At 38.5% G+C, this 23,817-nt stretch overlaps 2 protein-coding genes across 3 annotated transcripts in view; one reads left to right on the top strand and one right to left on the bottom strand.

Annotated features, from left to right (window-relative positions):
- LOC105199559 overlaps positions 1–23,817 on the bottom strand; it is a 379,163-nt gene that overhangs the window by 75,991 nt on the left and 279,355 nt on the right. The gene's annotated exons all lie outside the window — the stretch shown is intronic.
- The window catches only part of LOC105199549, a 138,790-nt gene continuing 129,270 nt past the window's right edge, over positions 14,298–23,817 (top strand). The window contains exon 1 of the mRNA XM_011166697.3: positions 14,298–14,760. Coding sequence (XP_011164999.1) covers positions 14,688–14,760 — 73 coding nt within the window. The 5' untranslated portion in view covers positions 14,298–14,687. The remainder of the gene's footprint in view (positions 14,761–23,817) is intronic.

Here is a 23,817-nt window from a genome sequence, read left to right as displayed (position 1 = left end):
CAAGAAGATATCGTTATGCATCGCGTGAATATCCCGTCTGGTAAGAGATTACGTAATACGTGACTTAACGGGGCGTGAAAATAACACCGTGAGACGTTATCAGCGATAGCGAGGTAGATGCATCATTTTCTCATGTCGCGAGAACGTATAATCCAAAGTGCCTTCTCTTTTTTTTTCTCTATTTCACCGGTAGGTAACGCAGTTATGAACAAGAGCGATCTCGCCACGTCAAACAAAACTCCGCCTCATCTCGGACGCGTAGATAAGCGTTCACACACACACACACACACACACACGCGCGCGCGCGCGCGCGCACACGCACGCACACGCACACACACACACACATGCACGCAGTAATATCAGTTAATAGACGAAGATAATATCGACCGCCGATTCATCTTATCGTTGCAATAATGCTCTAATGGACGTCAAACTTCGTCGAACTGGCATGCTCGGGCAACTTTACTTAATCTTGCATAAGTTACAGCCCCCGAACTAATAGTAATAGAGTAGAATACGTTTGGCGTGCTGCGCCATAAGTGCTCCGGCTGCATGTACGCCCGGTACCAGCACGTTTTCGAGGTCGCGTACACGCGCGCGCGCGGACGGGCGCGCGGACGGGCGCACACACGAGTGCAGGGAACATGAAGAGGGAGCGGAATCGAGGGGCGGGAGAGGACGAGCGGACGGGACATGCGGCCAGTCCTCGTTAACAGCTTTGAAAGTTCGGATTAAACGCAGAATTGCGTTAAATTCCGCCCGGGCAGCCCTGACCCTCCGGCGTGCCTGCTCTCAACGAAGCACGATAAAAATTAGATCAAAACGCGATAAAGACGGAAAAAAATACATTTCTTAATAATAACCAAGCGCGGACCATCTCCCCCTTCCCTCGGGGAGGGTAAAATAAGTGTGGATTAAAAATGTCAAATTCGCAAAATTCTTAAAAACCGTTTAACTTAAGCTAATCGATGGCGATTTTCAATAGGCTCCGACTATTTAACTCTTTTGCGCTTGACTTTTCTAAGAATAGTTAGCATCTTATTCACGTTTTACTAAAAGTTTCTAAAATCGCTGATTATGAATCTGTAGTAAAAATTCCAAAATTTAAAATGGCGGAGTAAAATGTAAAATTCTCTTGGACTTGAATAAAACTCCGGCAATTTTTAGGATCGCTGATATTAATTGTTTTTATAGACGAATACTTTTCGTCCATTGAACTTGAAAATTTCGACTTGGGATTTGCAATCAGTAAATCGAAAAATATTTAAAAATGAGTTCCACTCAAATCCAACAAAGTTGGTACTTTATCCGCCATTTTTAATTTTGGAATTTTTTACTGCCGGTTCGTCATTAGCGACCTCAGAAGCTTATATATAAATATAACAAAATTTTTGTCTACCATATTAAATCCTTCATTTTGAAGTTAAGTAAGAATTTTTTTCATATAGTTATGTTAAATAAGTCCAAAAAAATTCGCTATCTTAATTTTTAATAAGATATACTTGCACTTATACAGAGGAACTCAAGGCATAATGAACTTACGGGGCATAGTCGATAACTTTTCACAGAGATGCTAATATATAATAAAATGTTATGCAATAATTACTATTAGATGTATCTTACCATATGCTGTTTTCAGTTTTTATATTATTTTTAGCTTAAAGTTATTAGAAATTATTTAATACGCTGTGCTCTCCGCAACTAATTGTAAGTTAGAATTTCTGAGTACATTTGAATAAGGTAAGCAATAATAGAAATCTATTTTTTATTACCGCAAGTAGATTTATGTTATTAAATGATCTTTTTCGTCACTTTAATAAAATATTTATGCAAATATATTTATTCTCTGTAATGTTCTATATTATTAAAGTAAATTTATACACTTCGAAGCATAATGGGGCACTAGAACACGAGGCAACATGGTGCGCCGTGATACAATGCGCCGGCGACATACATTAGTTGCGAATAAAAATGTATATATACATTATGCTTTGCATTAAATTTTATATAAAATATAATCACAGATGTTACGAAATTTTAATTTTTATTAATTTTTTAATAACAAGAATCTAATGTGTCAAAAAAATTATTAATAAAATAAATATGTTACTAATTGTCGTGTTGCATTAAATTTTATATAAAATATAATCACAGATGTTACAAAATTTTAATTTTTATTAATTTTTTAATAACAGTAATATAATGTATCAAAAAAATAATAAAATAATAATATTATTAATTAAAAGTCCAATAATATTTTCTTACTTATATTAGGTATTCTAAGTTACTTTTAAGAAATTTTGAACATTATTTTTGAAAAATAAGCAAGTTTTATGAGGTGCCCCATTATACCCCGCTTAATGGGGTTAGTGCACGTTTTCAATAAAACAATAATTTTATTCTTTTAATCTATTCTCTTGCAATAAAACTTGGGTTTTTTCTTAAAATAGGTATTCCAAAGAATATTATAGTAAAAAATCAATTTGATTTATTTGCTTTTAATATGTTTAAAACTAGTTTAAAATAACTATGCCCGTTATGCCCCGGGTTCTCCTACAGTAGAACCCCGCGAGAGATACGTTCCGCGTTATAGAAATCTCGCGTTATACGAAACCAAGAGCGCAAAAAGTTAGAACTGAATACTCTTTTTTAATATAACAGAAAATAATATGCAATTTATTCTATTTTAAATAATATGTTAGAATTGAATAAATACTCTTTTTTAATATAACAAAAAATTCTGTTTTAAACATATTAGAACTGAATAAATACTCTTTTTCTCTAATCGCGTTAAGGAATACCGCGTTATACGGGGGACTACTGTATATATATATTCATTATTTATACTTCATTTTATATGTGCAGATCAAGGATTCAATGAAATTTATAAGGTTAGGTTAATTTTTTTTTAAGAATCCACTTTTTTAACTTCAAAATAAGATCATGCAGAAGAAGTTTCTATCTATTTTGTAGAAAACATAAACTCTTGAAAGACATGTATGTCCGTCTCACCAGGTACAAAAAGATGTATAAATTATCAATTAAACTTGCATAAATTATCAACTTCAAATTAGAATGGCGAGGATCAATATTTATAAAATTTCAAGATACGAACAAATCGATGATTACGTAGAAGAGATAATATTTAAAAATATATAACGCAAGCGTGACCGCAAGTGTATCGATGGGATATTGAATATTTGCTGAATTTACGAGGAAATGTAAACCACGAGTAAAGTTACATTTTTAAATTGTTTTCTATTCAAACCGGTTTTTTGCGTATTCCTTTTTGTCCCGCGTTCATGCTGAATTACCTCTCTGTCTATATCATAAATTTCTCAACTGTGTTAACAAATCTGAATTTTTTTTTTATCATCGCATACTTGCGCTTCGTTAAAATAATATATTGTAAAACACATCAAAGGGGACAGAGATTAACGATATGTAGCTTTAAAATACCGCCTCGTATAAAGTTCAGCATGTCGCGCAGGTGAAAATACCGCTTAATACCTAATCCGATTACCGGTTTAAAGTGTACAGAGTGTGTCTCGCTATTGCCACATTAATCTTTACCGGGATATTTTTCGGCTGATTGGGAATTAATAGATTCGCACCGAAAATGTTGCAGAGCGTTGTCAGCTTTTGCCGCAAAAGTTGTCATTTATCAGGACTGTATGTCTTTGCAATTAATTGTCAAATTACAAATCCGCTCAAACTCCAAATTAAATAAACGACCAAACATTGTTGTCTATCGGTAGCTTTTAGGTTCAATTCGTTGAGAGTTATTCGGTTTTCACGAAAAACCATTAGCGCTTCGGTATTTTCACCGTTGTTCAATGAAAGAACGTAGTTCATGAAAAATAATGAGGATTTCTTGCGAACACATCCTGTATAATACGGGCGCACAGCTTCGTACACGTTTTTAATCCCCGCGCTCGTGTCCGGGCCACAGTGGATCGCGCGGGTCACGTTGACGAGAGCGAAAATCCTCCCGACGTATTGCATTATCCACAATCGCTCCTGCTTCTCGCGCGGAGAATGAATTTTGATCCGGTAGCGGTAGCGGCGAAAAAAAGAGGGATTTACCGCCGCCACGACGGCGCGCGAATTGCCCCGGTGTTAACCGCCAAGCAGGTATTTTCACTCGGCCGCGCAGCGAGACGGAGCGAAGAGCCCGAGAACAGGGAAGACCCGGCGGTGCGGCCGCCGGTGAGGAGAAAGAGTTAAAAAGAGGGAGACCGAGCGAAAACACCACCGTGCCGGAGACCCGGGTCGTTAAAAGTTGAGGGTATTACCCCGCTGAAGCCATAGGGCGGCGTAAAGCTGGCGGAGTTAATGTTTAAGGGTCAATTTGAGCACCACACCCGGATGTACGAGGTGACGTGACCTACTCTCTCTTTCTCTCTCTCTCTCTCTCTCTCCCCCGTCTCAACCCCTATCCCAACGCCGCGCACTCTCCTCCCTCTCCTTCTCCTCCTCCTCTTTGCCAGGTATAACTCTCCCGGTGTGATTCCGCTCCCGTGCTCTCCCCATCCAGAGGCATGTCGCGTATGTTACGTACAAGACCCAACATCTTTGCGCGGGAGTGATATAACTTTGCAGCGTGTACTCGCGCGACTCGCGAATGCCGTCTCGTGACGGCGACGGGGAGAATTTCATTTGTTATTATTACTCGTGACTCTTTACCTCTTCGCCCGGCGCGCGCGCGCGCGTGTGCGTCCGCGACGCGACACATTTCAGCGTTAGCGCGCCTTGACATCGGCGTGTCAAGGGCGCAAACTGCTCCGTTCTGGCAGCGCGTTTCATCCCCCGAGTTCTCAACGTTTCGCAATTATTATTACGTATTCCGCGATTATTATCCATGCATGCTTGATCGAACGTGTGTGCCGATTATTTATTTCAATGGCTTATACAGTATAATTTGCGATATCATAATTTCGTATTATTATAATTTTATGTGCATGTTAAATGACAATTTGATTATTCATAAATCTGTAATGTGAATTCAAATAAATCGCCAATCGTTTGATCGGTCTACCCGCGCACGCGAGTTTCGCACCTGCGACGAGTATCCGCCCAATAAAACAGATTCTCTCTCTTCCTCTCTCTCTGTCCCTGTCTCAAATAACTTCTTGAATTATAGTTCGCGACAAAAAAAATAGCATACCCAATGCTTTTGTTAATTATTTTATAAATTATAAAAATGAAATTTCACGTGTACATAAATATTGTATGTTAATTTTTACAACATCTACACGAAAATTATAATACAGTATTCATTTTATCTGTAAAAACAAAAGAATTCTTGAAAATTGGTGCAACAAATTAATAGCACAGTATTTCAAGTAATTAAAATCTTTATATTTACCAAGAAAGATCGATATTTAATATTTCATAGAACCTCCAGACTTTTGTATAATTGGAATCATTCGGAAGTGATTTATAAAGTTCTTCCATTCGTTTTTGATTAATTTTTTCCCATTCTAATAAAATACATTCTGTTACTTCCTTCATGCTATTGAACTGTCTTTTTCTGGCATGAACAACTCTACCAAGATTTGCCCACGAGTTTCCTATTATGCTTATATCCGGAGAACGTGCTGGCCATTTCAAAAGTGAAATATTATTAGCTTTAAAATAGGACTTCACTACTTTTGCACTATGAACTGCTGCGTTGTTTTGTTGAAATGTAAACTTTTCTCCGGGTATCCTTGTAGCATGTCTTTCAATTTGTTCATTAATTAGTTAAAAAGATTAGATTGAAATTTGCGGAGAAACACGTGCATTAGATTAAATGGAGAAGAGTATTGTTTAGTGATAAAAAGAAATTTAATTTGGACAGTCCTGACAAATTATTATTATCATTAATGGAATAATTATTAATGATAATAATAATAAAACATGAATTGCGAAAAGAAACAAAAATTTTGAATCGTCGTCAGATGGCTGGCGGAAGCCTAATGATATGGGCTGGTATTGGTTACCATGAAAAAACAGAGATAAAGTTTATTAGAAGTAAAATAAATAGCAAAATGTATTTACAACTAATTAGTGAACAAATTGAAAGACATGCTACAAGGATATCGGAAGAAAAGTTCACATTTCAATAAAATAACTTAGCGGTTTATAATGCAAAAGTAGTGAAGTCCTATTTTAAAACTAATAATATTCTACTTTTGGAATGGCCAGCACTCCGGATATAAACATAATAGAAAACTCGTGGATAGATCTTGCTTGAGCTGTTTATGCCAAACAAAAACAGTTCAATAGAACGAAGGAATTAAACAGAATGTACTATATTTTATTAGAATGGAAAAAAATGAATCAAAAACAAATTAAAATACTTTATAAATCACTTCCAAAGAGAATGATTTCAATTATACAAAAGTCTAAAGGTTCTGTAATGTTAAATATCGATTTTTCTTGGTAAATATCAACAGATTTTGATTACTTGAAATACTATGCTATTAATTTGTCGCATCGATTTTTAAAGATTCTTCTTTCTTTTATTTTTACAGATAAAAAGAATACTCTATTATAACTTTCGTACATATATTATAGAAATTAACGTACAATACCTATGTATATGTGAAATAATATTTTTGTAATTTGTAAAATAATAATTAACAGAAACATTGGGTGTGCTACTTTTTTGTCGCGAACTGTACGCGTCCAGCCCTATTTTACGCATCACCGAGTATCTTCTGGCGGTTACAACGTGCGGTAATAATGGAACGTTTTAGGTAAATCGCACAATTTGGGATGCAGAAGCGACGCAGCCTCGCCCCCGTGTCGCGCAGCCCGCATACGAGAATAACATTTGCCGTAGCAGTAATTTAACTTTCTAATTATATGTGGGCGTATGCCTCTTGATTCTGCTCGTGACGCGTTTCGGAGGATTGAAATTGTTATATAAAACAACGCGAACTCCCCCAGGGGGAGACCTCGCTCGCTTAGAAACGTCATCCCTCGCGATATCTCAGAAATGTTAAATCGGTATAGGAAACAAGGTTTTTCTATGCTAATCACGGTACTTTTTAAATTGCACCCGTGTGCGTATTTTAATTTGTCAAACTTGCAATGCCATATATCACGTTTTGATATATTACGTGAGTTGCAAGCCTTTGTGATTTTCTTTAACATATTGTTTCGTGCAGATATATAACACATACGCGCAAAGAAAAGAATAGCCAAAAAAAGCTAAAATACACGCCCATAGAAAAGATTTCTGAATTCAATGCTATTACTCTGCTATCATAAAATAAGATTGATGTAGAGACATACATAATTACCAATTAGGAAGAGAACATTATATCTCTAAAGAGAATGAAATGGAATAATCGTGATGCTATTTCAATAAATTTCTCAAACAGATTAGAAGGTATAAATTTATGGCAAACCTCATAATATTCTTGATTTAACAATAGATCGGTCTAAAGAAAATTTGAGGAATGTTCTTTCCGATATGAAATATCACGAAGACCAAAAACAGAGCTGCTCGCTTCGTAAGTACCAAAAATATCTCGTCTCATAGTCAAATGATCCATTAGATCCGTAAAGACTTATGGATGTACGCGTAAGCAAAATCTACTGAATTCTCTATAAATGCTCGAATAATGCAACGCATGCAAATCTTTCTTTTCGAGAAAATGCTTGATCGCACGGTCTTTTATCGGTGATATCCCGAACAACATAGTGATTAATCATCGTGCGTTATGATTAAACATCAAGCAAATTTTTATTCCATGTGTAAGAATATGAGATAAAATTTCTATATGTTATTTTTGTCCCAAAATAATAAGTCAGTCTTATTTTATTCAAAAGAGGAGAATAGGAATTATATAAATCTAATTTTAACATTGCTTTATTTTTATATTGTTCAAGGTTGCAATAAGAGCATCAATAATATTATCAGTCTTGTTAATAGAAATCTATTCTGGCAGAGTAGCTAAGACCCTTAAAATAGCTCATTTCTGCTGAAGCTCAATTTATTAGTTATTAAGTAAGTGTGCCAACAACTAAAGTTCACTCTTACAAATAGATTTTCTTATTAAGCGCGAGGTTTCACACTCGTTACAATGTATTTTCCTTATGTATACTCATCGATTTGAGATGGTCGCGAGAATACATACGGTCAATAAGAATACATGCGAAAAAGATATTGCATACCGTTCAATGTTAAATATAGTGCGTCAACAATTGAACTTTACTCTTACGAACACATTTCGTTATCGTCTTGAGCGAAAAACATCATTCAGTCATAATTCGCAACATGCTTCACTGCAAAATAATTATTTTGCAAAACGTTTAATATTGTGCAAAACTTTAATGTTGTATAAAAAAAATATATTTCACACGCATTTAATTCTGAAAATATACTTTGGAAACTCTGCTGCGACAAATTGCGACACCGTACAAATGTATGTTGTTATTATTATGCGTGCATATTTACTTCCACTTACATTTTAATTTCGTGTAATAAATTACATATTGTGTCATTGGGATTAATTCATTTGCATGCTGTAATGTGAGGAAATATGCACAAGGAGCAGTTATTGAATGCAGCGAACTTGAAAGAAATAATGCAATACCTATCTACATCGCAGCGCCTATAGCACAATGTTATCATCTCATTTTCTAAAAAATTGAATTGTGAAAACATAACATTATTATACATGAATAAATTTAGCATGTAATGCTCTTTAGTTTTTGTCCTAACAATATTTTTAAATTTTACGAAATTAATGAGTTACGGTGGGATTCAGTATAAAAATTTGATATCGTGCAAACATGTGATTACACAGTTACAAAGAGTATAAAATATCATAAAATGTTTGTATAAAACATTTTTTATATACCTCATAATTTCCAAGATATTTGCTAAAAATGAAAAAAATTCCGTTAATTTCGAGAGAATGTTTCAACCCTTAAACTTTGAGATATGCTGATAAAAAATATATAGGTCTAATATTTTTTTATGCTGTACAACATATCTAAAGCCCATAGAAGCCGATGAGGAACAGGTCCGACGGTTTTCATGTAAGAACAAAGTCTTTGTGATTATAATTGAATGTTAAAATAATTATAAGTTTCATTTTTATAGTTACTATTGCTATAATATTAGTAATACGTAATAACATACAATTTGTTATATTGAACAAATTATTGTAAATTAAGAATAGTTGGCATTAAAAATGACTATAATTTATAATTATTTTTACCAATTATATATTTAAATTATGACAATTATAACCGACATCAAAAATTCCTTTTGAGTGTTAAAAGTCCAAACTACATACTTAATTTTGATTGCAGTCGAATTTCTCCAGCACGTCACGTTTCGTAATTATAATGTGACAAAACATATAAAAATAACCCCTTTTCTACAACTTTAATTGTAAATTTTTCAAAATTGTGACATAATGGAGCAATTTGAAGAGCAAATTCGTACTCAGCAGCCACAAAAAACCTTTAGAAAATGGCTGCTTTCGTTCCAGGATCTTTATTGTGCCACTGTTAGTTACAAATTCTATATACTTTTCTCTCAGTGTAGATATATATTACCGACTCATTAACACTCTCTCTTTTACATTTCCACTTGTACTTACCGCCCCAACTTCATCATAAATCTTTTATAGCCCTGTTACGCACCGTTTGATGTACAACTTTATTTCGGTAATATTAAAGTTATGCAGTTAAGTCGAAAAGTTAAGGTTAAAGCAAAACTTGTCCACGGGGCCATGTTATTCTGGAATTTCGCGCTGATTTGTTAGTAACTTTGTTGCTGGAAACATATTATATGCGAACGAACGCGAGCGTAACTTCCCTCGCATGGAAGTAATTTAACTTCGCAATTACACGTGCCCTTGAGCTCCGTTCGGCTAATCGAACTTCATTTCATTCAAATTTAAAATCACGCGCAAGCGAGAGCGCAGATTTGTAGTTTGCTGATCGCAACTATTTCACGAACCGCGCGCGGCGGTTCGTTAACGTGCGCGGTTAGATCACCGTGTAATTCTATGCTCGTGTCAAACTTTCCGGGGAATTTTCTTCAATTTCAAAGGGGCTTACAAAATCTCGCGCGTATTCTGCGATGACGCCAAGAGAGCTCTCGTGGTACCTCAATCCGAGCGTAACGCATCGAATAAAACGTGATTTTCCGTGACGGTAACTTCCCTCCGGACTCCATACGGTTGATCGATCCGCGCTTTGAGGACGCACCGTGTACGTTACGGTGGTAACTTCTCACGTGGGAGTAATTAAACTTTCTCTGCTCTTTGTACACATAATCCTCCTGGTGATACACAGAGTTCACCTTTCCGATGCGACGCACACTGTCGCGGAATCAGCCTGCGATACTGCCTGCAACTTCTCGCTGTACGAGTGAGTTACAATTTTTTAATTAATCGCAAAGTTAACTATTGCAATTGGCTCTGAAATATTTACGAGAGAGAGAGAGAGAGAGAGAGAGAGAGAGAGAGAGAGAGAGAGAGACTCGTGGCAGACAACGAGGGCGTAAGAAGTATTATCCGGTGGTTTCTGTTCCTTTTACAACTGAAAGCATCAAGTGCAACAAGTAAAAGCGCACGCAATCCGCTAAGTCACCTTTTCCTGTTTATACCGACCGCAGGCGTAAAAAGGGATTGTAACGCTCTCGTAATTGCTCTCGATATTGATTCCGCTGTGTCATCTTCATCGGGCAATGAGTAATTTGCACAGATAGAATTATTCATGAGTTAATTTCGTGTGCCTGGATAATCAAATGCGCTTCCATGCTTTTGCAGCGAAACCACGAGCTCGCGGCGCACGTTGCGTCGCTTCCTCTATCGCGGTGCGGAGAATTCGCGCATGTCGCGCCGCCATTTAATGAGTCAACGAATTGATAGAGCTCATCCTTCGCCGCTGCCATATTTTCCCGCTGGCCTGTTTGCTAAAGTTACACGCGGACTGCGTCGTTCTGCGAAAAGCATCCGATTGGAACGGTGGCGAGAGTGTTCGATCCTTCGTTACGTATGACGGTATTGATGAAATTTGTGGATCCGCGCGTTACGATGTCGCCGAGTTGCCCTGATGAACGACGCGGCTCGTCATGCCGACAAATTATGGAGTGGCTGCACCACCGTATGGTCGGTTCGACTGTTATACGAGGTAACGAGCTGACTTTCGCGGGGTTACCATATTAATTATCGCGTTGCCGGCAACGAAAACAACGAGGCAACGTGCAACGGTTAATAAGCGAAGAACCGATCGAATCGCTTAATTGAGATACTGTAAATTTCTTGCGTTTTCGCATCAGTTTAAAGATCTTATAGACCTTCGGTGATTTCGTTGTTGCGGAAAGTTCACTTTACATCGATGCTGCTTGTATTTTTATGGGCTTAAACGCGTATTAGCGAAAAAAAAGCGTAATTTACATTTGCATAGTACAACATGAGCTCAGAGAATTTCCTCAGAGAGATTGTTATTTTATGTGATGTTTTCTCATTAAGAATTTTTTCATCCTTCAAACGTGCGTCCGTGCGCTTCTTCTTTATTATCCGATTAAGATGTTTTGCATTTAGGGCGTGTACCGGACATTGTTAACATTACTAAATAATAAAATTTAATTAATCCGCTATCTCCCATGTATGAGTACGATTGTACAAGTGCTTTCATCCAGTGTTTCATTTCTATCTCATAAAGGAAAATTATCAATATTGGCGTACCACTTTGTTTTCTTTATGTTTTTTTTTAAACAAATTAAAAATAAAACTTTACAAACGCAAAATAAAAATTATTTTCTATTAGATGGTATAACAGTTTTTATAATACTGTATCGTATTTTGTAATAATTAATGTTTTTGGAGCGTAACACAAAAAGAGTGTTTGAGAAATTGGACCCGAAAACTGGCACAATAGGCAGAAATAACAAAATTCAAACACAGCCCTATAAGAAAGGACTATAAATTAAATCGATAAATTGAATAATATTAAAATATATTTGTACGTATTGAACAACAAAGTTTATAAAATTTAAAGGCTAATTTAAACCCTCCCACTTTATCTTTTTGTGCCTTATTAGTGTATACGTGGATCTGTTGCGTCCGGCGCTATTTTTCCCTACCTTAAGGCGTTAAAAAAAAATATATAAAAAAGTTCATGAAACATCAGTCAACATTGTAGTTGAAGATTTCATAAATTCTGTGTTCTCACGAAGAGGTATACCGCTTTACACTGCACAGCGGTTTTACCCTAAACTACACTACAAAGAAAATATGAAAGAGAACAATATGAATAAAATAGTTTTAGAAAACTGCAAACGTGTAAAATCTGATATTATCAACGATATACTCACTATTATTTAAATTATGCAATTTGCAAAAAAAAAAATTATGCAAATTTTAGTCTCGCTTTTCAAAAATTCATTTTTTGTAACTGGTTTTATGTAGAAAAAAGCATATGATTTATTTCTTATTTTTTTAACAGATCATGTTTTTATCAATATTAATAAAGTTTAATTTAGTTATTAAAAAATAAGAGAATGCTGCTTTAAAAGGTCTATGCCAGTACTGACGACTTTCCTCTATTGAAATAGGTTATCGCGTTTGCTGTTTTTCTAATGTATTTAAGACTCTATTTAAGACTAACTTTTCTCTTTAATTAAAGTTACACTTACACCACGCTATTATATGACAGCGTTGTAAGAAAGTGACGAAAATTCATACGACTATGCGAGTGTTAAATGAATGCCAAGCGATCAAAGTTTACTTTAACACGATGATGTCGCAGGATATTAAACTGAACTGTTGTCATACTGCAACGTAGTTCTCCGCGCTAACTTTATACACAAATTCAACCGCTTCATGTTAGTTCCTAGAGAAACTAATTGCTTTGCGTGAAACAAACTCTTTTGTACATCTCTACTGAAAACATAACCATAAAAACATTTAAACACGATAATTGGATCTGAAGAATAAAAATGTTCGCATTGTTAGCAGATTGTGGTAACGAAGCCTCTCCTACACGTTCCATTTCCATCCACAGCCTTTCACACGTGCTTTTAGGATGCCAGATAAAAGGATTAGTAAAGAAATTAATAATCTAATGTTACGTACGGCTCTTGAGATTAATGATTTCGGCCCTACAGCCGACGGGTGGGAAACGCGATCCTGAGAACTGCGACGTCGCGCTGTAACAAAAGCCGAACGGTAAATAGGGCAGTGGACAATAAAGGATTTGTTTTTGGAGCGACGTCACTCGCGTCGTCATCTTCGTCGTTACCCGAACCACTCCTGCGAAATCCCATTCCTTAAACGTATGCATGACTCTCGACCGATTCGAGCCTGTTAACATATAAATTGCCGCTTAACGGCGAGACAATCAGTTTCGCGGGAACTCTTGGGAAGAGGGTGATGACGGAGACGAAGACGGACGACATTGAGTGCGAGGATAAACGAGACGGTATGAGGAAAAGACAAAGAGAGAGGGAGAGGTAGAACGAGAGAGAGAGAGAGAGAGAGAGAGAGAGAGAAAGAGAGAGGGGACGATAAGAGACGAGGTCACCCCACGAAAGTAACGGGTAAGAGCGCGGGAACAGTGAAAAAGACAGAGCGCGCCGGAGAACGAGGCGAGCGGAGGGAGATCCGCCGTCGAAGAGACAGAAACGGGGAGAGGAGGAGCAAGGGTGGCATTCAATTCAATTTCCTAAGAAACTCTTTAGTGTTTGAGATACAGCCGCCGAAAGGATGCGCGCGAGGTTAGATATGTGGTGGAGATGGTGAGTGCGATCACGGTGGGGGGATGAAAGACAGATAAACGGAGGGAGGAGGGGGAGAGGACGGTAGAGTCGGATAGAGGTGGGATAGAGAGAAATCCGGAGGATGGATGGGAGCGCGATCGTTTGCCACGCGCGAAAAGGAGAGAGTAGAGAGGAGACGGCGACACGCCGCGGGAAGGACGAAGCAGAGCGACGGAAAAACTGTAATAGTGAGTGAGTCAGAAGACAACTACAGCGATAGAGGGCTGCATAAAAGAGAAAGAAGTTCTCGTGTGAGTGCGGGGGCGGGAATAAGAGGGTGAGCAAGACAGGGGAGGGAGGGAGGGGGCGGGGTAGGGACGGATTGATATCGCCGAAAGAGAAGGTAGACGGTAAGCCAGAACGAGGGGGCAGGGTACGAGCGAGAACGTGGACGCGGAAGAACGCGGGATAAACGGAGATGCGGGACGGGAGAGAGAGACTGACTAACTGACTGTGGCCGGTTAGGGGGCGAAGGGGAATAAGGATTCTATGCGCGGGCGCGAAGCTGGCGCAAACTCTTCGTGCAGCATCCCTCGTCAGTTGCAAGTCAGGAACTATCGCGGCCGCGTGGCGCCCGCGCGGTGTCGCCAGTCTTGCCGATTTCGAGCGCTACCACGGTTCCGGCTGATCGACGAACGGCGTGCGAGCGGTACCAGAAATTTTTAATCCGTCAAGTCGCTCGTTTACTCGCTAAACACTTCGATCTCGCGTTCGCCCAATGTTGTCGCGCGTTCGCGCGTTTCCACGTTTCCGTTCGCGCGAGTAGATTCTCTTCCCATTCTTTTTTATGGGAAGCCGCGGAAACGGAAGCGCCGCGATACCGATCGGCGAACGGGGATATATGTAGACAGGAAGCGCGACGTGCGCGTTACAGTGACACAGAGGAAGTTTAAAAAGCCCTCACGGCAGGATGGATAAAGACTTTCGCCGGAAGTATAAAAAAATGCGGTGTGGTCTGCTTCATCTGCTGCTGATAGTGGGGGGTAAGTTTCATTGTACAGTGTTAAGTTCGACAGAGAAGGGGGGGGGGGAAAGGGTTTGTCAAGTGATCTGGATGCCTCACCGCGCTGGATTATCGCGCCGGTGAGGCGTTCTCCATCGACTTTGAAGGGAAAAACTCATTGAAGTGAATCTTTCATTGCTCTTTTCACGCAAAACTAAGCGTGGGCGGGCGGAAACGTGTTTCTTCGGTTGGAGAAATTTCGAACCCGGAAAGCACTCTTTACTTTAAACAACACTTTACATAGAAGAGGATAGTCTTTGACGAAAGTTTTGAAGCACCCGATGCGGTTCCATCAGCTTCAGCTTATATTGTTGGAGAACGCCGGGTATACATAGTGACGAGGGAAGAGGTGTAATGTTCGCTCTTCCGTATCGCCCCAAGAAGGAAAGACGTAAAACAGTTAAGTTCCCACTAAGTTGGGCCTGCGAAGAGTCGTTAAAGGAGTCGTTGGAGCCTTCGACCCTCTACGCGCCTCCTTCGGCTGGCTCGTTGCCTCACCAAGTTCCGAGATCCGCTGATCCACGAAAAGGACGTGGGATACCTGCGTTCTTGTAGAATGGCCGGTCGTTCGCAGCCGCTCTACGATCGGCGGGAACGACATCATTACAGTCCAAGTTCGGTTAGATCACGTCGGGATTGTAGTCGACCCTTTCACTCGCCGTCGCACAACTCGATATTATCACTGCGATTCGCTGTATTTCCCTCGCGTTAAGTACCGAGAGTGATTAAAAGATATCGCAGTTATTGCTCGCGCTTTATTATCGAATTAAAGAGCGGTTTAAATCCTTCCTCTACACCGGCCGTAAATAACACTTAATTGATCATATCTGTTTGCGCTCCTCTTAAACGCGCCCAAGTATATTATACGTACTGCAAACCGGAGGAGATTCAGCATTGCGAACGTTTTGCTCTGATTCACAGTACCTTGGACGTGTGCCATTTTACCAGGGGGTGACTCTTATGGAATAACAGTTTTGATATCAGCCTTGTTATAGACGAGCTCACTAAAGTTTAGTTTTACTTTGTCAAAGTAGGTCGAGCGCTTCGCAATGCTCATAGTTAGAGGATACGCCAGAGAGTGATAGGGACTTCTTACTGTCCTCGGACGTGAATCATTTTAAGCGAACTTTTGTTTCTATTCTCATTAAAAGCAAGTGCTTTGTTAAATATCGCTACGTACATCAACTTTCTCTCTCTCTCTCTCTACCGAAATTTTAAGTAGAGCAGCAATGGATATAATTGAAGGACCACTCGGATTAAAGTTAAAATTTCACACTTCAAATACAATTTTGATAAATGTGAGCAACTGTTACATGACAATCAGAGAAGTTAGTAAAGTACGTTAGAGTGAGTAGAAGTGAGTCAGTGAACGAGTTTGTAGACGCGTCCAGGCGGAGTGACGTGTGCATTCGATAACATAAAAAACGTAACGGGCTAGAAGTTTCAAAACTATTCGAGATATCGAAAAACCATTTTCAAATTTCATGTTTGCAAAAATTTTCAAAGAGTGTCTAAATTGACTAATTGATTTGAATAAAAAAAGTGACCTCTATGCCAAAAGATCAAACATACTTTTTGTCATGCCGCAAATAATTATCACTCACACTTAAAAAAATGAGGAGCGTTTGAATTCCATAAGAATTTAATGCTGTGATACATTCAGCTTACTACTTTTTATTGGCTTTCATAAACTTCATAATTCTTTATAAAATGGTAATTGCTCGTTTCAAAATATTTTGGCACGCATTAATTTGTGTAATAAATAGATTTAATAAACTTGTACATGTAATTGAAAAGTTCAAAAGACTTCCAATTCAAAGAATAATTAATGAAAAGATTAAAAATGTTTCTTTTAAAAAAATATATATAATAAGTTTTATTCATATATTTTATTCTTTTGAAAATCTTTTCGAAGGGTGGAGCTCAGAGCACTCGTGATCTGTTGAAGACGACGGCAAGTGAGCTAATTAATTTACAATATAATTAAGCCTCTAGAGATCTTGTTTACCTCCGCCGTCATTATATAAAATCTGTATAAATTTGTTAAAAGTTCTCGCGCACGCAAAAAATATAACGTTTTGGGACAATAATATAATAATATTTATCTTCGTACGTCGTGCAAATTGAAGAAATTTAATAGACGCGTATAGTTTTTGGCCTCCTCGAACGAAATCCGCGTTGCGTTCTGAGAAGTTTTTCGCGAAACAACGTGCCATCTTCGCGTTGTAGACGCTGGGTTGTTTCCGATGAGACAAATTCTCTGGACTGAATATTTGCTCTCCGCTGGACCGCTGCTTTTCTACACGATTGCGTCGTGCCGCGAGAAGGCGAACAGATACGTGAGAATTCCTCGGAGGGAGAGAAAAGAGAGTGAAAGAGGAAGAAAGTCGAGATAGAACAAATCGTGGCGAACGTGCACCGGAATGCAGACATATCCGAGATATACTCGCCCGCCTCGCCATCTTCTCGCGGATACTTTACCTCCGTGACGCAGCTTTCGCGAACGCGCTTCCAAACCCGCGTTCTCTCTTATTGGAAAAATACAGCGCTCAGTACGTCGATGACGCGATTTATCTTTCCTTTCGGGGGGGGGGGGGGGGGAGGGACGTTGCGCTTTTAGGGCAAGGGTAGAGATTTCTATACTCAACAATTTAACGCTGTTGTTCTTTTATTATTTATTTTACGTTTTCGAAACTCCTGCGCGTTTTATAATACCGCGCGCCGTGTGTTTTCCCGTAATCGTTCTTCGGTTCTCCGGAAGGAAAGTGGGATCACCGTAAGAACAGTATCCTAAGAATTTTCCTTTATTTCTATCTAGTACGATATTTTCGAAATGAGCGTGTTTGCTTCCGAGAGTGCACCATATTTTCGAATGCTTCTATAAACTCCGCTCACTCCGCGAGCAGTTTCAGCATAAAACGTTTGTTATCTTTCACAACTTTATCTACCGGTGTGCTGCTTAGTTCTTCTCGTGCTTTATTGCTATTGTTAAACATTTTTAAATGGAATGTACAAAAGAAAATTTCGCGCATACGCGCGCACGTGCGACATATTCGGCTAAACGTAAATACGTACAGATATAATCATTATTATTAATCGTCGAAATAAATTTGCGCCGAGTCGACGCGAGCGGAGGATATCTCGGAAACCTGAAATAACTTTTTCTAACTTATGTGAATGCAATTATACTTTTTCTTTCAAGCATTAAATTAAACATTCTTGAAAGCATTTCCCGATGCAATTATGGATCCGACAGCAAGCTTTAATAAAATCAGTCTGCACCAATCAACTGCAATATATTCATTCATTTTTCAATGTAAATTTTGAAAGCTATTCGATGACAAGCACGAATTGATCTTCATCGGTCATCAGCGGCCGGGTTATTATTTGTTCAAATTTTTAAAACCATTTTTCCGCTGTCAGTTCATCATGTTACGTTTGTAGAATGTCGTGGGTATTTCCACATTTAAGCCCACAGAGCAAACACGCACAAACTATCTGCGATTGGAGTACCCACCTCTGACGAATTTTTTAATAACTTTTCAACATGATATTCAATGGACCTTTACCATTTTGCGCAAAAATACGACCGCACATATAATGGCGTTTCGCTTAAAAATGTGTATCGATTATAACAAACGTTGTTTGCATCGTGATTATAACATTAGATACTGCAAAATGATAAGTGAAACTCGGGCTGACGTAAGTGTCAATCGTAAAATTATCAGGTCTACGTCAGTAACAGATGTTCTTAGGCTGACTGCACGTGAGACGTATTAACACGTAATGCGTCAAATTTTATGACCTTCAGCTTGTTCGAGCTGCGAGCTGCATGTATTCGTCGGACTTAAAACGCAGTCAATGCATAAAGCTGGAACACTCGAACTGACGTAAATGTCAAACATAAGGTTATCAGGCCTATGTTAGGCATAAAAGTTCTTAGTGCTGAGTCAGTGGAGATTATAAAAATTAGGCCTGGTAACCTTATGTGTGACATTTATGTGTGACGTCAATCCGAGTTTCACTTATTATTGTTTATTAATGCTGCTGAAAGACGTCTATTTAACATATTTTGGTTATCGCGAGAAATATCATCATATGCTTCGTTAGTCGAATTGATAAGATGCCCACACAGAAAGATTCAGGTTCAAATCCTGACGGCTGAGTTTATTTGAGTTTTTCGCAATAAGTTCCTTATAATTTTTTTCAGGGAGAGGGGGGATCTTGTAGCTTCTTATCATTACATATTCCAGCTTTATATAATGACTGTGTTTCAAGTTCGATAAATATGCCCACAGTTCAGATAAGCTGGAGATTATAAGAATTATTATTTAGCATTAAGAACATTTAATATATACCTGATAACCTTGTGTTTAATACTGCGCGAAATATTGGGCTGATAATGTTGGGCTTATGTTTGACTCTGCACGAAATATTGGATTAACTGTATATATCAGGGGTGCCCAATCAATCGATCACGATCTACCAGTCGATCGCAACGTTTTTTCGGTAGATCTTTCTTTCTTCCTTAATTACGTCTATTTAAAATCATTATTTCAGTTGATTGTAAATAAATTTCAAAAAATTGCTAAATCAACGCAATATCACAGGTTTCATTAATATTTGCATTATCTTTTTACCTTTTTAAAATTTTATCATATGTTCATATTTTGATTTTTATTTTACTTGAATTCTATTATAAAATTTATAATTTTTATATTAATCTTTTTCTTATTAATTTGTTCATAGTTTTAACACCTATCTCTATTAATATGTTTAATAAACGATTAAATTATATTTTATATAATTTTGTACTTTTTCTCTTACACCTTACATATGTAATACTTACATAAGTAGATCGCGAAGTTGCGCTACTAAAAAAAGTAGCTCACAGACGTAAAAAGGTGGACACCCCTGGTATATATCATTGATCTTATACTCTTCCACTGATTCTTTCTGCAATGATATTACATTCCAAAACGTAACAGATTTAATTCATTCCGTATAAAAACAGTGCTAAGAGAAAAGACTCTCAAGCCGCTTTATTCTTGATATCTTATTCAATAATGTGAATCTCAATCTGCTAATTGCGCTTCTTTCTTAATTGATTGCTTCGTCTCTTAACCTCCTTATTAAGAATTTATCAAAAGAAAAAAAAAATGTGACGATATTAATTTTTTCAGGTCAGGGCTTAAAAAAAATTTTTATTTGAAACAATGATTTTAGTAAATAAAAATGCATTAAAAGTTTGTTTTTGTGTGATAAAGTTCAAAACAATCACTTACACAAAGCTCGATGTTACATTCTTTATATTCAAATCTAGATTTTCCGCTCGCTATTTTTTTCGCTCTTGTAATACAAACAATACTGTTTTTTTTTTATTCTGTTGAATTATTTGCATCATTTTTAACGCAAGAAAAAATATCTAGCTGTCATACGTAAAGGCTTAGATGCTCGAGGTCTATTAATTACAGATTTGCATTAAATCATGTTTTTCGATATTTTTAATTAACTGTAGTTTAAAATAAATAAATGCTGGATTTTCCGCGTTGGACGTCGATAGCCGTCGAGCCTTGAATGATAGAAAGGAGATAGTAGGCGTCGCCTAAGAAATCGTTCCGAAATGAACATTTCGTCGCAAGTATTACTGTAATACTATTTTCAATATAATTTTTTCTCAACAATAACTAAAAATTTTAAAAAAAATTTCAAATTGAATGACTACATAAGCAAAGACAAAAATTGCACCTGATAAAAATAGGTGATGACATACGTCAAAGTATAAAGGCTAAAATCCTGATTAAAATAATACTTTATTCATTAAAAAATATTAATCCTTTCTCAAAATATTTGAGTTACAATATCTGTACCTTGGTGCTAAAAGGACCAATGTCCAAAACTGTCAAATTCGAGTTATATACATTAATAAACTATATATTATACAGTTATATTAGCAAAAATCAAGATAAAGATGTATCCAAGAATTCCCAGATTTTAACGAGTTTAAAAATACATTTTGAATGTAAACGAAGAATAGTTGTTTATCACTTTGCTGTTTCATCAAAATTTACGTAATAAAAAGAGAGAGATGTAATTTCAAATTTAGCGTTAAGAATTTATAGAATTTATAGAACTTATAGAAGAGAACGTTGGTCCTTTTTACAATAATAATGGCTCTCATTTAGAGTTCATTAATGTATATAACTCAAATTTGGACATTAGCCTTTTAGCACCAAGGCACAAATACATAGTACGCCCATCCTTAACCGGTTAACAATTTTCTGTTGGCGTGCGAAGAAATTTGTCTCTGAGTCTACAATGTATGTCAGAATTTCGTTACGCAAATAGAAAAGATTGTTAAAAGCGATTGTCTTTATATTGATCGCAAATCAGCTAGCATCCCGCATTCTTAATTATTACATCCGTTGCGACTTAAGCACCGATGTCTTAACAAATTTGGCGTGCAATTCTGTCAGACATTACATCTAATTACCTTATCAAATTAACCATCCTTCCTTTATTCCACCTCGTAGCCAACAGCTGCAGTTGGAGTGGCAGAAACATGGCCTGATGGTACGGATCAAATTTTGACCAATTACTTCCGCCAGCGTCGCTTTTATCGTTTACGACCGGTACTAATGAACGGGAACTTGGCGGCGCTTGTTATTCGGCACAAACTTTGGTCTCCTAATCAAATTCGGTCCACATTCGAATAATAAACACGAAATATCCACATTAATCCGCCGTCACGTACCGCGCGCGTGGAAATTTCATTTTTCCGTCGTTCGAATTTTTAGTTTCGATATCAATGTTTAAAATGCCGACGAGGAGAAAAAAAGAAAAAGAAGGATCGAGTGAAATCGAAAAAGTTCTCATTTAAAACGGAGCACCTAATCCGCGCGCTCCGTATTACGAATCCGATAATGATCTTGCAAGTCAAACATTTTATTCACTCGCCGTATTTCGATTCACATCGAAAGACGTCTCCATTCTGATCTCCTCGACCGTCTCGAGCGGGTTACAATTCGCGGCAGACAGGCCGAAAGATTTCCTCGAGACACGGTATTGGAGATGTTCCTTCCACTTCGTCTTCTTCCTCTTCCTCTCCTTCTCTCTCTCTTTCTTTTTTTTTGCTCCGGGAATCGGAATGCAAAGGATGCAGAAATGAAGAGGGTACTTCCGTCCACAATTCGAAGACCTCATCGCCTTCCGCCTCAACCCGATTGTTCCGTCTTCGTCTCGTCATGGTCGTCGTTCTCCTTTGTTCCTCGAGTTTCCCGTTGCTCTCGTCACTGCCGGAACGAAGAGAAAAGGAATTCTCAGAGCGAGTCCTCGGCGGGCGGACGGGCGCGCGCGCGCTCTTGTCGGATATTACTTTTATTCTGTTTCGAGCCTCGAAGCTTCTGTGCCGCTGCTTGGACGATGTCCCTGTTCGAGCGTCCTTTCATCTACGAGTCGTTTTGTATCATCGCGATTGTATCGCCCGCGTGTACGTGATCAGAATTGGTCCGAATCTCTACGGTACCTTCGTCCGACCTTATCCTTCCGTGGAGTACAATTTCCCGACAAGAACGAGCTGTGTACCATCCCCTTGTACCATCAGTACAAAGTTAGTCATCGCCGTGAATTGAAAGACAAACAAAAACGCGTGGAATTGTGTGTTCTGCGCGTTGACTTTCAATTTGACGACTCAAAGTATAAACTCGTCACTGTCTCTCTCTCTCTCTCTCTCTCTCTCTTTCTCTATTTGTTGTAACGCAGACGTAAGTTACAAATATGTTTACCCCGCGACTGTGAATATCTTTACGTTGAAATTACGCGCAGCTGTAAAGTGTCCTCAACGTCCCAGATACGTCCGAAACAGAGAAAAGTTTCATCAAAGTTAAAAAGAAAAGTATTCCAATGAATAAAGAATTAACGGAGAAATGATTTGCTCGCGCGCGTTAGACAAGTTTTCCAATTTTTTTTCTTCGAAAAAGTCTCGGCATATGCGAAAGTACGTTCGCGTCGTCTGACATTAACCCGAGTCACGATGTTCGCAATCGCTTCGGGATTACATCGGCGCGAGGCGCTCCGCAGGGCTGAAATTTATCCTGCAGAGCCCACGCGATCGGCGAGAGGAATCCGGAGGGGGAGGGGAGGGGGTGGGGATCTCGCCGCAGGGCGAGAAAGAGAGAGAGAGAGAGAAAAACAAGGATCGAAAGTCGATCGGAAAGGGCGAGCGCTTCCGGATGTAATTCCGCAAATACGTTCCGGCTTCCGCTTGAGCGAGCACGACCGCCGTCGAATCATCCGTGTGAAATTCGTCCAGAGCCGCGCCGCGCCGCGCCGGGACGGAGACCGGGCCGGCCACGCGCTATGTGTGGTCAACGATGCGCCTTTTTGCGGTTCGCGGAGCCAGAAAATGACGACGCGTGCACCACGTTTCTTTTCACGGAAAAGGGAAACTACGCTGCCCCGACGCCGAAGATAATTTCATCAGGGCGAAGACGCCCGATTAAAGATCGCCGGCTTTTCGCGTCGCTCCCGCAACGAAACGAAATTACCGTCCGCTCTTTACGGCCCTTACGGCCCGTTAATCGCCGCCATTCGCCGTCATTCTCGTCGCGAACATCACGTTTCGCGGAACGAAAAGCGCGTCGGATTGATTTAATTGTTTTCGCGATCGCAAACGGCCGCGGCAACGGCTACGCAAATTCGGTCGAATTAATCGAATTGAATCACGCGGGATTTATAGCTAATTGGAGCGTGCCGTTTGTTTCAGTAGACAACTGTAAAATTCTGATAGCGTAATTACCAGGCGTGCACTCCCGAATCGCATTTGCGAATTCAAATTGCGACCAAGTGCATCGGTAAGGCAAAGAGCGCAATTTTGAGATTGACAAAATCCGTCGAAGCATTACGCACACCTGTTCATTTATTGTATTATAACGGTAAATCGTTGCATTCAAAATCATCAAATAGGATCAACTGAAATATAATTAAAACCATTAATTGTATAAAACAGTGAATAATAAATTTTCAACGTTAAATTTTA

This window comes from Solenopsis invicta, chromosome 16 (genome assembly GCF_016802725.1).
Source record: "Solenopsis invicta isolate M01_SB chromosome 16, UNIL_Sinv_3.0, whole genome shotgun sequence".
Taxonomy (NCBI): domain Eukaryota; kingdom Metazoa; phylum Arthropoda; class Insecta; order Hymenoptera; family Formicidae; genus Solenopsis; species Solenopsis invicta.
Note: the sequence above shows the minus strand (reverse complement) of the source record. Positions and strands in the feature narration are given on the sequence as shown.